The 13,795-nt window shown below is 39.0% G+C and overlaps 1 protein-coding gene across 1 annotated transcript; it reads right to left on the reverse strand.

The window, feature by feature from the left end:
* Positions 1-3,627: 3,627 nt before the first annotated feature.
* On the reverse strand, positions 3,628-10,436 carry LOC124641786 (probable ATP-dependent RNA helicase DDX31). Its single transcript, XM_047180010.1, has 13 exons — positions 10,294-10,436; positions 9,683-10,221; positions 9,285-9,453; positions 8,982-9,139; positions 8,318-8,600; positions 7,969-8,233; positions 7,298-7,887; positions 7,040-7,222; positions 5,735-5,823; positions 5,328-5,429; positions 4,692-4,843; positions 4,058-4,274; positions 3,628-3,842 (listed from the first exon to the last, which is right to left on the reverse strand). Exons 1-13 carry the CDS (start codon positions 10,330-10,332, stop codon positions 3,704-3,706), a joined length of 2,925 nt encoding a protein of 974 aa, XP_047035966.1. The 5' UTR covers positions 10,333-10,436; the 3' UTR covers positions 3,628-3,703.
* Positions 10,437-13,795: the final 3,359 nt, after the last annotated feature.

Below are 13,795 nucleotides of genomic sequence, written 5' to 3' on the forward strand. Positions count from 1 at the left end.
ACCTTATAAGTAATATTATCGCTTCTACCAAGAAGGTTGTAGTCGGCATTTGACGCCAACAAATCGGTAGGCAATCGATTAATCGCCGGCCAGCGATAGGCCTACGTGCCACTCTATTTGTATCTACGAGCTACGCTAGAACGCTATCTGACCGGTTCATTGTAACATGCAAATATGAAATTCTATGAGTTATGGTGTAGATACGTACTGTTGTGTTTTAGCATATTTAATAAGACGAAAAAAGAGGAGCTTGTTACTGTTCCGTGAATTTGTCATGAGACAAAAACTTGTTGGTCAGCTATCCCTCATCAGTGGTGATGGGTATACCAGTCGCATATGTCTGGTCTCACATGGCAGATGATTCATTTGTTAAAACTCAATCTGAACATCATTCACAGAAAACACATTATTGTATTCGCAATCGCAATGGTAAAATTAGTAAGATTGTACAATCTCAGCCTTCAGTCTTTAGTCTTCAAGTGCAATTTGATTTATGCTATTAATTTTAAGCTACGTTTTTCTGTAGAAAAACCTTAGACCTAATTTAGGTAAGCTCAAGCTTTGGTTACGAGAAAATCAACAGGTGCTTCGAACGTCAATGCATAGCTAATCTGAATATTATGTTTATTGCAATATGAAACAATCCTAGGTAACCCTGAATGTGTGGCGACTGTGAGCTTTTAGCCGAGTTCCCACGCCGCTGTTACTGTTAACCTAACTGCCTGTAAGCGGTGCACTCATAATACTTAAAAATTAAAAGTTATTGTATTTATGAAACGTGTGAGAATGTTTAATTAAATAAGTGGGATAAACGGAACTAAGCACTTATTAGAGCTAATGAAAGTGACGACACACTGGTAAACATTGTAAAAACAACGTCTAATGAGATTATACTAATCCTCTAAGTTCTCAAGCTGATTATTAGGCAATATGTAACTACACACAAGTTACTTAAAAAACCATTCGAATTTAATTTACGGTACAACGATGCCAATTACAAATGTAGCTTCCTAGCTTTCTTTGTTTTACTTATTTAGGTGGCTTAACTTAATTTGTTTAAGAATACGATTTTACAGAAGACTTACAAAGTGATACTCTAGCAGATGGTGAGATCAGAAATAGCGTATTGCTATTATTGCATGTCATAAGCTCTCAGAAAAACTGTTGACCACCGATCAGTAGAACAAACAAAGATTGGTTCCACATTATTTAACGCATCCTGGGCTCATCGGAAATTAGTTGCGCGATCTGTCGGGAGCACGCCCTCGCGTCATGTGTTAGAGCGCCGATCATTAATGAGTTACAGCAAAAAATATGTTCGTCTATACAATACAGGCGCATGACTCGCAGCTCCGCGATCAATTATTAATAAAAAGCGGGCCGCTTCATTGAAAGGGCGATTAGCTCAATATTTATATGGAATATTCGGTATCAACGGCGCTTTGTGGCCATAATTCGGTGGGTCGTGACGCGGCGCGTTTGACTCTCCCGCCCGACTCATAGACCAACTGCTTCGGCTGAGAGGAGACTTGGTAATACGATAATTACCCATGTTTTTCCTTAAAATAAAAAGCTGGGTGTTATGTAAAGTAACAAAATAAAATTTACTAGAGTCAATTGTCTAACACTAACCTAGTAGCCGAACATTCAAATTATAAATCTACATATACCATCTAAGTTTGCCCATTATATTAGTCCTTACGAATAATCATAATCAGTTTCCGGCCAGCCTCTACAGGCGGATTCAGTACCTACCTATCTATTCATTTTGCCCTAAAATATGGTTTACCTACCCTACCTATTACCTAACACTTTGCAATAACTCTCTCTTAAGATAGCGTGATGATAACCTTCCCTTTGATAATAAACGTTTAAACCTCTGTGAGTCTCTTCAAATGAAGGCAAGAACGACAGCCTAGTTTACCACGGGCGGGCGCTCCGGGCCGGGCCACCACGCTCGTTTCATTGTCCTACCGAATTGACTCGCCGACTCTTTCAATAGAATTCTTCGCCGTGAAAGCAGCCACTATGTCGGCATAAATCTATTTAATCTGATACATTTCCCCGAACATCAATCAAACACGCACTTCACACTTGGCTTTGAAGATATGATTTTTACTGTTTATGCTATTCGGTTATTGCAAAAACGTATGGTAGATATCTCAATGAATGGTAAATTGACTGTCAGTTTAAAATAGTTAAATGCCTATTTACAGCTGTAGTACAAAAGGTTACATCCGCAAACAGCCTGCAATTTGCGAACATATTCTTCGAACACTAAATGAGCTAATTACAGCCTGCTCAAACAGCAGACTAATACCAATTAATAATTAGTATAATTCATTTGGCATTACGGATTCACATAGCAACCACTGGCTGCCAGAACAATTTTTCAGTAGAGCTGATGCTAATGAAAAGGCATTTTCACGAGCTTTGGCGCCGGCCGACATGCAAATGTGCTGTTTAATGACGCGCGAAGCCACGCCACACAACTATACTAGCTTTACAGACACAAAACGTTGCATTACACACAGTTTATTGCGAAAACTCGTTTTACAATTTATAAACTTCGCTAAAAGTACTAAATTTTACGTTCATGCCATCAAAGTTGGAACATACTGACTTATGAATAATGCCTTGATACTAACTGTAATGATAATCGTTATTTATGGTGAGAAACACGGAAAATCATAGTAAACAGAAAATATAACTTACTAGCGGTTCCCCGCGGCTTTATCCGCGCCCCGATGTATTTTTTGCCGCCCTGGTACATGGTGAGCAGTTGCATCGAAATTTCGTTAGTTCCGGTGAATTATGCTGTCCTAGTACTTTACTTTTGTGGTTCTGCGGCATTCCGTAAGTTGGTTTTTGTCTGATCACTCCCATCCCGGGGAAACTGTTTCCGCAGCCGGATGGTGACAAAAAACTATCCTATATCCTTCTCCTGGCTCTAAACTACCTCCCTGCCAATTTTCAGCGAAATCGGTTCAGCCGTTCTTGAGTTATAAGTGGAGTAACTAACACGACTTTCTTTTATATATACAGATTAACAGAACCCTTGCCATAGTAAAAGCACATTGTCCGTGTTACGGTGCCTCTTCATAGAGTTTAACTGAATGTTTTATGGCATCACTAATACGACTTTATCCTTAAGATTAAATATGTCACGATTGAGTCATTCGGCCCGCCTTACAAATGAAAAGCCTTTCAACCTTGAAAAGGCCAGAGAATGCGGCATGAAAGAGCCTCACAATACTCTTTTAATTTGTCATTATGCAGCAATAAAAACATGGTAAATGAGAGCGACAAAAAACTCGTTCAGAGACAAACAAAAACCGCGAGCTGGGGCGAAATTCGCAAATCATTCTGCGATAATGACGGCCGCTTGAAAAAAAATTAAATATCAAAAGGCCGGACGGGGCACGGTAATGGTTTAAAATCATTTTTCATTCGAGTCACTCGTGAGTCAGAAATATGAAAACGGTAGCCATCGGGCGCGCTTCCATTAACTCTAGCCGACTCGCGATTAGAATTTTGGACGAGCTCCATCTTTCATTTGTTACCTTCTTGGGAATAAATAAAACAAAAATGTTGATCAATTACGGTGTTCGAATGAAACTACATAAGTACCGGCGTCGTTAATGGTTTTTATTTACAAAGGTCCTTTTTAATATTAAATCGCATGACTTATGTTATTTAAATGTCATTTGTTCTTCTTTTTCTTGTTCTTGGGTTGCGATTGGTCGACTGGGGGCAGGCCGCTATCGAATTCGCTCGCCGTATGCATGGAGCTCTGTTTCGTTACGCGACTGCCGAATGAATTGAACTTTGCTTTTGGGAACCTGTGGACGATTTACATTTTGATTTAAGAATATTGCTCGATGTTGACAACTGTTCTTCATCGATATTGAGCCGCTATTCACATATGTTCCAGTTCAAGTACTGTTCAATATTGAACGATAGCATCCCAAATGAAACAAAAGCAAAAATGAGTTTAAATTATCAGTCATCAACTTTTCCCCTCCCATTACTAGTTGTACTTATTAAAATGACTCACCCTGGCCTCTTCCTCTCTTCATCTGCATGTATAGTCAACCTATTGGTCGGTCGTTCCTTATTCGCTGGGTTGGACTTCACGCGCCGGGCGAGCGTCGCGGGCGCGTCGCGCAGAGCAAACGCTTTGGCCGCGTGACCCAAGTGCAGTTGTTTAGAGTCCAGATATTCGCGGACGTCGCGGGGGTAACCCGCGTAGAAACGCACCCATGATGTGTAAGCTAGAGGGTAAAAGATTTCGTTTAATTTTTTTTTAAACTTTGATGTTTTTTGGGGTTTAAATAGGAAGCCTGTAAGGGAAGAAATAATACACAAAGCAAAGCCTGAAATCGGTAAACATGTTTAAAAGATCATCTCGTCCGCTTAGCCTTGTCGTATGTTGGGATCGGCTTACAGGCTCATGACGAACGAGATGAAGCTGAGTACCTACCAGTTTTCTACCTCCATAAGGCCTCCTCAACCCAGTAACCCTAGGCTAAGCTAAAAGAACAAAATTCGAAAATGATTTTGTCAGATAATATTTTTGTTAGGTAGACCCAAGATCGGGGATCTACCAAAAAATATCAAGGGGTCAAGGGATTGACTACTCTTGGTATAAGTAGGACATTTTACTATTTATATTTCGTGGTATTTCTAACCTCTGCTGGCCCTCAGCAGCCAGTCCCTGTTGGTGTGCGCGGTGTGCTCGAGCCGAGCCTGCACGGCCACGGCCGCGCGCTGCGCAGTCGCCGCCGCCGGCACCACGCTGCGCAGCGCCTCTAGCGCGCGAGACTCGTCGCCTTGCCGCAGTCTAACGATATGAATGTAAGCTTACAATACCAGTTTGTAGGAAAAACAAAAGTTTTAAAAACTAAAAAACACGCCAGTCATGTATTGCCATCAGAACTCAGAACGTGTGCAAAATTTCATCCCAATCGGAGACCGGGAAGTGGGTCAAATTAACACACCTAGTTAGGAACAAATGAAACTAAAATTGGCGTGTTAATTAATATGAGGAACATGTGTCATGTTGTAGAATAAACCCTAATTTTCAATTGAATTTGATTTTCAAACCATCAGTGAAGAAAGATAATTTGTTTACATTGTTTATGATAACTATTTCTTATATGATAAATCTTATTCTTCAGCCCTTATATGGGAAAAGACTTCTGACGAAGATCAAAATAGCGATTTTCTAACTTATCAATTCCTTAAATAATTATTTTCTCCACCGTGCTTTAAGATGAACTTGAAAAATATTACTGAAATAAAGCCTAAAGAAGTATTTGACTCACCTTATCCTCTTCTCTTCCAAATGTCTGATGTAGCGAGCCTCGCTGGGCAGCAGGAACATTACAGCGGCGCCCACTTGAGCCGCGCGCCCTGTGCGTCCCACCCTGGACAATATTTGTATTGTAAGTCACATGATTACTTGTATAAACCACCGTTTAAGGGGACCATTTTTGCTATACCGACATACCTACCTATAATAGGCATTCTCGCCCCTTTTAATCAAAGTCAACTTACAAATCTCAATCGAACATTTGATACATATTTCTCACGTTTGTCACACACAAACTATGAGTGTGAGTTTGTATCAAATTACCTTAACCTATGTAAATCCACATAGGGTACAAACCAAGTAGCATTTTACTCTATTGCAGACGAAAGCATAAATATGTAGGTGATCGTAGTTACAAACCTGTGCACATAGTCGGTAGCTGAGGCTGGAACGCAGAACTGCAGTACGAGGTCTACTCGAGGCACGTCTATACCCCTTGCAGCTACGTCCTGATAAATTGTAAAAATTAAAAACGTTAATAAAATTTTTAACGTTTTTCAGCTTGGTTAGTAGGTCAATCTTTCAGAACGAAGGAAGCTCTTGATGTTAATAGCCTCAATTACAGAAAGTAGGATTCATTAAAAAGCATGCAAAACTTAGTGCGCCTCCCAAAACAGAAGCGTCGCGGCGCGTAAGCGAGTGAGCGCCGCCGCGGTAGCTACCGCCCGCTGCGACCAAGATTAAACCCGATACCATCTCGCCTTGCGCCGTCATTATCTACACTATAGAGGACATTACACCGCCGCTATTGCTGTATTAATGCAATTAAAAACACACTACCACGTACAGCGTATTCGTCGTGGCTAATTACACGATTAGAAAATTATTTTACGCTTCACCTCCAACACTGACCAACCGTGGAAAATTTACAAATGATCAAATGCCTCCTCGAGAAACTGCAATAAAACCCTTTCAAACATATAGTCAATTACTAATTATAGAGCCTGGAATAGTTGCAATATCAAGACGTTTAGTTTTTACTGCATCATTAATAGAGTATTAGTTCTTGTGGCTCATTCATTAATATTCATCTCATAGCTAAAAGAACTTGAAAAGGGTAGAGATAAGTAAAAACTAAATCCTATATAAAAACATCTTAGGTCCATTAAATCCACGTAACAACAGCACCGTCTTTCCTATGCGATGTAAAACCACTGAAACTCGCATCAACCTTGCCCTAGTGCGAGATGCGGCATTAAATGAACAATTTTACACAATAAAATTGTAATTAGAATCCCTACCGTAACAGTAAGGTACCGATGTCGGCGATGATAGATGTAATAAACACATATAATTGTACATAATCGAGGCGTATTGTGGCGCGGTGTGGGAGCACACAGCGCTAGATGAATGACCAGCTAATAGCCGCCGAGCCACAATAGCCAGCGACAAAGGTGAGTGGCGGGAATACCGACGCCATTATTGAACTAAGAATGTGATGATTAATCTGGTAGCACGTTTCCGATGATAATAAATTGAAATTCTATTGTACGCGTAAACACGATTAAAAAATACTCAAGACATGCGTGATTATTCGAGTCGAAATTAACTGTGGAGATGTAACAAAAGACGATGATGAAATAATCAAAAATGATGAAGTAAAAGGCATGGAAGGAACAAAATATAAGAAGAAATATAAAGAAAAACATGGTCAAGGGAACTTACCGTGCAAATAAGAACGCCATTCCTAGCGGCACGGAACTGTTTGAAAACTTCCATCCTCTGTTCATGTGGCATAGACCCGTGTAAGCTAAACATATCCAGGTCGATTGGCACCAGACCTCCTTCGGTAGGCTCCTCGTATTCCACTTTGAAATCATCTGAATCATCAGACGATGAATTATTACCCTAAAAAATATTTTAAGAATGTTCAGTTACAGAAGTAATGTAGTTTGCATTAAACATTGTTTTTCTTAAACTTACATCATCGTCTTCATCATCATCATCACCAGCTTTTCTTTTCTTTGCTTTAGAATTTTTACTCTTATCTTGGTTTTTCTTTTTAACTTTAGCCTCTTTACCAGTTAGGGCTGTTTCTATTAAATCAGAAAGATAATCGACCATTTCCAATGTAGCCACGAATACGATCATTTTGCCGCCTTTCTTGTTCATTACGCAGTGTTCGACGATAAGGCCACAAAGTGTGACAAGCCTTAATTTCATGGGGACTACAAGGAAGGTCTGATTGACTGTCGCTGGTAGTACTAGTTCATCTTCACCAACGGCAGATTTGACAGCTGCGGCAAAGGTATTTACAGCCGGTGACTGTTCTGCGTCACTTTCGTCATCGTCACTACCATCTTCGCTTTTTTCCTCCTTCACTACTTTAGGGTGTTTAAGTTCGTGTTGTCTTTGTGCTTTGAAGTATTCGTAGTCAGAGTCACTGTCACTATCATCGTCATTGCTGTCGTCACTGTCTTTTGGAACATCGCTGGCTTTTGTTGCGTTATTTTGTGAAGCACTCTCAGCTTTGAACAAGTCTTGATGGTTTAAGCCTGTGAATGCTTTCAACCCTAAAATAATAACAACCAATGAAATGTGCTGACGTGTGCGATTGATAGCATTATTTTTGACGATTTTATAAAGAAACTTACCTCTTCTAGCTTCTGTATTCTTTACTTCTGGTTGAGACAATACTTCTTCCTCAGAATCTTCCTGTATTTTCTTTTCAGGTTTAGATTTTTCAGGTTTTAGTTTTTCTGGCTCAGTTTTTGCTTCAGGGTTACTCTTTACTGGACTAGCATTTTTACTTTGAGTGGTTTCATTAGTCTTAAGTGAATCCGCTATAACAGCTTTACCTTCAGATGTATCAACAAAGACTGGATTTACTAGAGTAATTCCTGCTAAATTTTCAACAGCCTAGAAAAAAATATTAACTTTAGTAAACTATTGTGATAGTATTATTTGTTGAAAATTATTATATCCAGTTTTATTTTTAAATACCTTTGTAAGTGTAGCAGACAATAAAATAGTTTGTTTTTCCTTAGACAAAAACACATCAGTCAGATGATGTTTTATATCAGTTTTATCTTCACTGCTTTCATTAAGACTAGGTTCTTCTTTTTCTTCTTCATCAGGTATTTTCTTTACAACGTTTTGTTTCATAAGAGCTATAGGATCGTACGTTGCTGCTTTCTTGTGATCTTCAATAGCTTTTACGATAGCTGCTACGTCTTTTTCATAACCCATATCTAGTAGGCGATCAGCTTCATCCAAAACTAAACAACTGAGAAAATTATTACATTATTTTTATATGGACTTTATATAACACATACAACTTTATATAGGACCAGCTTCCGCCCGCGGCTTCGCCCGCGTCAATTTCGGTAATATCGCGTTTCCAGGAGAACTCTTCAAAATTCCGGGATAAAAACTATCCTTTGTTCTTTCTCAAGGTCAACTCTATCTATGTACCAAATTTTACTAAAATCAGTTCAGTGGTTTAGATGTGAAAGTGTAACAGATAGACAGACAGACAGAGTTACTTCCGCATTTAGAATATTAGTAGCGAAGTAGCGATGAGTACATAAGGAAGTACCTGTAGCCTGCAGGGGCCTACATGTGATTTCAATACACAAATCATAAATATAAATACTAGAAAACTTACCCTGTTTTTGCAAAATTAAAAGACGCTGTATGTCTTAAGTGGTCATTGATGCGTCCAGGGGTGCCAACCAATATATTAATTCCTTTCCTTAATCTAGCTTTCTCTGCTTTCCTTTTTTGACCTCCACTTAGTAAGCCAGGAACAATCCAATGAAATGGCTAAAAAGTATTAAAATTATTTTCAATTTTATTAAAAGCCTTACAATTTTTCTTTCTTACAATTATAAAATGTAAAAAACTAAAGTATATTTTTGACTCCTAAAATTCAAACAATTTTATAGAAAAAAAAAAAATTGTGTATCACCTTAACTAACTTTATAAAAAGTTCATATGTCTGAACAGCAAGCTCTCTGGTTGGTATCACCACTATGACCCTGATACCATCATTCCTGTTTATCTTTGGTCTGATGGCCTGTAGCCCCTCTATGATTGGCAGAGCATATGCCAACGTCTTGCCTGACCCAGTCTGTGACCTGGTTTTTAAAATGATAAAAATATGCATTTTCATATAATCAAATTATTGATAAATTATAAGGTTTTATTGCATGCAGTAACTATAAACAATTTATTACTTAAGTATTTCATAATATTTCAGTTGCATAATAAAAAATAACTACAAAAATTATTGTGCAATTATAATGTTTATCCCGCATTCTGCTTTCCAAGACTTATAATTTAGTAGGATGAAAAATATGAACTCACCTAATGAGAACATCTCGCCCCTGCAATATAACCGGTATTGCATTCTGTTGTACTGTCATAAGTTCCTTCAAACCCATGTTCTGCTGCAGGTTGGCAACACTATGTGGGTGTATATCCAAGTCTGAGAATGTCTTGCCAGCAAACACCTGCTCCACAATAGGCTTGATAGCCCGCTGACCAATACGAGGCACTTGCGGATTATTTTTGAAAAGAGAAGATATCCAACCACCACTCCTAGGCTTGTTTTGTTTCAACTGTATAGTGTCACTGAGGTCTTGATAGTTTTTCCCTTGAAACTTACCCTTATTTTCACTTAAATCTCTTAATTTAGCACCTAAATCATCAGATTTGTCTTCAGCCGGAGCTTGAACTTTTGCAACCTTTTTTGGAGGCCCTTCTGCATTTTTTAAGACTGCACGGTTGACTTGAGCCAAGTTTTGTGGCCTTTTCCTTGCTATAGTTTTACCAGTGAACTTTGGGTTAGATACAAACTTGTATTCCCCCGCATTCTTCTGAGGAGCACTAGGTTTCTTCTTATCCTAACAAAACAAACTAGTTAACACAGAAACTATAAAGAATACTAAAATTGAATTATCATTTTAAGTACTTACCTTTTTAGGTACCGATATATTTAACTGTAAATCATCCATATTTCACAAATACTTAAAATATTTACGTTTCTTCAACACACGAATTGAGGTTATACGCACGTTTTGACGTTTGTTGTGTTATGGTTGGTTGACACTTTCAATGATCGTTTAGAAACGTAAAGATTTGACCTGCGAAAAGGAAAAGTTCGGAAATATATGAAAAATTGATTTAAAAAACATCGGGTGATTTCATGTGTAGATTTCATATGTTCATGGTTAATATTGAGTAATCTGTGTCGTGCGTGTGTAACTCCGTTTATTAAATTCGTTTTGTCCGTTAAAATTGCATCAAAATTATTAAAATTCATTTCACAGCTTTACTTGCTGACATATTTTTTATATTCAGACAAGTTCATCTTTATGAATATTATACATTTCGTCAAATAACTTTATCCCTAACAAGTCAGCCATAAGAACTGTTGGTACTCCCTACATAAAACTATTATTGTATGTACAACCTCTTTGGTTAGGTATGTACATAGCCGAAAAATTGATAGAAGTGTGTTAAAAAAAAAAAAATGTCAGTTGTTGTTGTAAAAAGCTTGTTATGTGTGAATTTATAAATTAAATATATAATTGGACTCTCTTGAAGACTTTAAGACTTTTAGTATCCATTTGACGTCGGAGGATTTTTATTCCACAAATTACGCATCTGCATTAGGTTACGGGCCAGCGGAAAATCTTTCCCGTCAATATGGAAAATTTTACAACTAAAATTCAAATCGGTCAGCTCAAAGGCAGTGAAAATTGGGCTACATGGAAGTATAAAGTTTCCGTAATGTTGCGTGGCACAGAAGGCGCCATGGAGGCAGCAGAAGGAAAGCTTCGGAAGCCGATTTTAGGAACAGGCGATGGTGCAGTGATGGCCTATAACTCAGAGTTATTGAAGTATAGGAAGGCAGACAGCAACGCCCTGCTCATAATGACCAGTAACATGACCGAAGAGACGCTGATGAAAGTCATGAGGTTCGAGACAGCACATGAAGTCTGGGAGGAACTTCATAGATTATTTGATGGACAGTCCGAAGATCGCGCATACACGTTATGCATGCAGTTTTTCAGCTATAAAAATAGTTCAGAGGATGTGTCGACAATGATGTCAAAACTGAAGAACATCTGGAACAATTTGAATGCCGAAATTTTGAAGACTGATCCTAATATGAAGTTACCAGATATGTTTTTGATTTGTAAAATTTTGGATTCCCTCGATGAAAAATTTTTCAACTTCAAATCCAGCTGGATGCTGTTGAACAAACAGGAGAGGACCATAGACACACTAACAGCACAACTCTGTGGGTACGAGAGGGCACTTAGTAATCATAATGAAGAGACTGAAGAAGTGCTCGCCTCTACCTCTAAGCCGCAGCTAAAAATAAAATCCAGAGACGAGAATTTGAGGTGTAGGTACTGTTCACAAAAGGGACACCGCATCAAGAACTGCAAGCAGTGGATCCAAGATGGCAGACCGAAGAAACCACCTTCACAGTCTACGTCGACGAAGCAGCAAGTGCAGAATATTACGCTGATGATATATACTTGCTCAGAGGATAAAGATGCAGAACATTGGTATGTGGACAATGGTGCCACAACTCACGTAACCAATAGGGAAGATATATTCATAAATTATGAGGACTTTGGGTCGAACCACACCGTAACGACGGCAGACGGCACCGTAGTTCCTGCAAAAGGGAAAGGTTCTGTGGTGGTTGAAACAAATGTTAACGGCAAAATTATGAAGCTTACCCTAAGTGATGTCTGGTACGTGCCTAAACTAACGAAAAATCTGCTATCTATGCTAGCTGCACAGGACAAACTGCGAAACAGTACATTTATTTCCACAACTAAAGAGTGCAGATTGGAATTAAATGGTCAGGTTATTGCAGTAGGTAACAGGGAACATAATGGTGGACTGTATAAGTTACAGATGAAGACAGTTCTACCAAGTAAACCTGTACAAATTAATGCTGTTGATCCATCATGCTTACTCCAGCTATATCATGAGAGGTTTGGTCACCAGAACAAGAAGTACATTAAAGATCTTGTTAAGAGGGAACTGGGGATTAATCTAAATCTAGAGAGTGATATACAGTGCGAAGGATGCATCTATGGTAAAGCACAGCGACTGAAGTTTGGCAAGAGAGAAAGAGCTAATATGCCTGGAGAGCTGGTACACGCTGATGTATGCGGACCATTCCCGGAGAGCTATGGCAAACATCTCTATTTTGTTCTTTTTAAAGATGATTACTCCGCGTTTCGTCACGTTTTCTTCATTCGCAACAAATGTGAAGTAAAGGACAAGCTTAGTCAATTCTTAAAAGAAGCTAAAAACGCTGGACATACAGTTAGAACATTATTGAGCGATAATGGTGGCGAGTTCGACAATAAAGCTGTTCGAGATATTCTTAACAAGCAGGGAATAATCCAGCGACTCACGATGCCATACACCCCTGAGCAAAATGGGTGCGCAGAACGAGAGAACAGGACTTTAGTAGAAACCGCTCGATCATACATGCACTCGGGACAGGAGTTTCCACAAGCCTTGTGGGCAGAGCTTATTAATACAGCTGCTTACGTTCTCAATCGCACTGGACCCACTAGGGAAGCAGGGAAAGTACCGTATGAGCTTTGGCATAACAAGAAGCCTAAGATCTCTCACTTGCGTGTAATTGGTAGTGAATGTTACTTCCACATTCCTAAGCAGAAAAGGAAGAAGCTACAGAAGAAAGCTATTAAGGGCAGACTTATTGGATACGATAACGACGATGGGTATCGCATCTGGAATGGAAAAAAGACCGAAAGATCTAGAGATGTCATATTTAGTCCAAGCATCGAATTGAAAATCCCAACTGCATTGCCAAGTCTTCAAGAAGAAATGAATTTACCACCAATTAATGAACCAAGTAGCAGTGAGACAGAGGGAGATTTCGATCTGATAGACACAGAGGGAGTGATCTTATCGGAACATGTTCCAACCCAGATAAGTTCACCAATAAGAGAACCAGAAACTTGTGATAATGAGTCTAATGAACATGCTCTAGAGGGAGAGTATGATACAGCTACCAATGACGAGGCTGTATCAGGAGATCATGTTCATGATGCTTCAGAAGCAGATCAAGCAGAAGAGTTCATTGATGCTCAAGAGGAGATAAGGGAACCTGAAGTTCACAGGTATAATTTGAGAGACAGGTCAACCCTTAGACCTCCACAGCGGATGAAGGATTATATCTGCCTCATTGACTCTGATCATTTTCCTGAGTCTTACGAAGAAGCCTTGGGAAGAGAAGACAGAGATGAGTGGCTGAAGGCATTAAACACAGAAATGAGATCGCTATTGGAAAACAATGTATGGAGTCTATGTGAACTACCGCCCAACAGAAAAGCACTACCATGTAAATGGATATTCAGAATAAAAAGAAATCCAGATGGTTCTATTGAAAAATATAAGGCGCGGTTAGTTGTAAAA

This window comes from Helicoverpa zea, chromosome 2, assembly GCF_022581195.2.
Source record: "Helicoverpa zea isolate HzStark_Cry1AcR chromosome 2, ilHelZeax1.1, whole genome shotgun sequence".
Classification (NCBI taxonomy): Eukaryota; Metazoa; Arthropoda; class Insecta; order Lepidoptera; family Noctuidae; genus Helicoverpa; species Helicoverpa zea.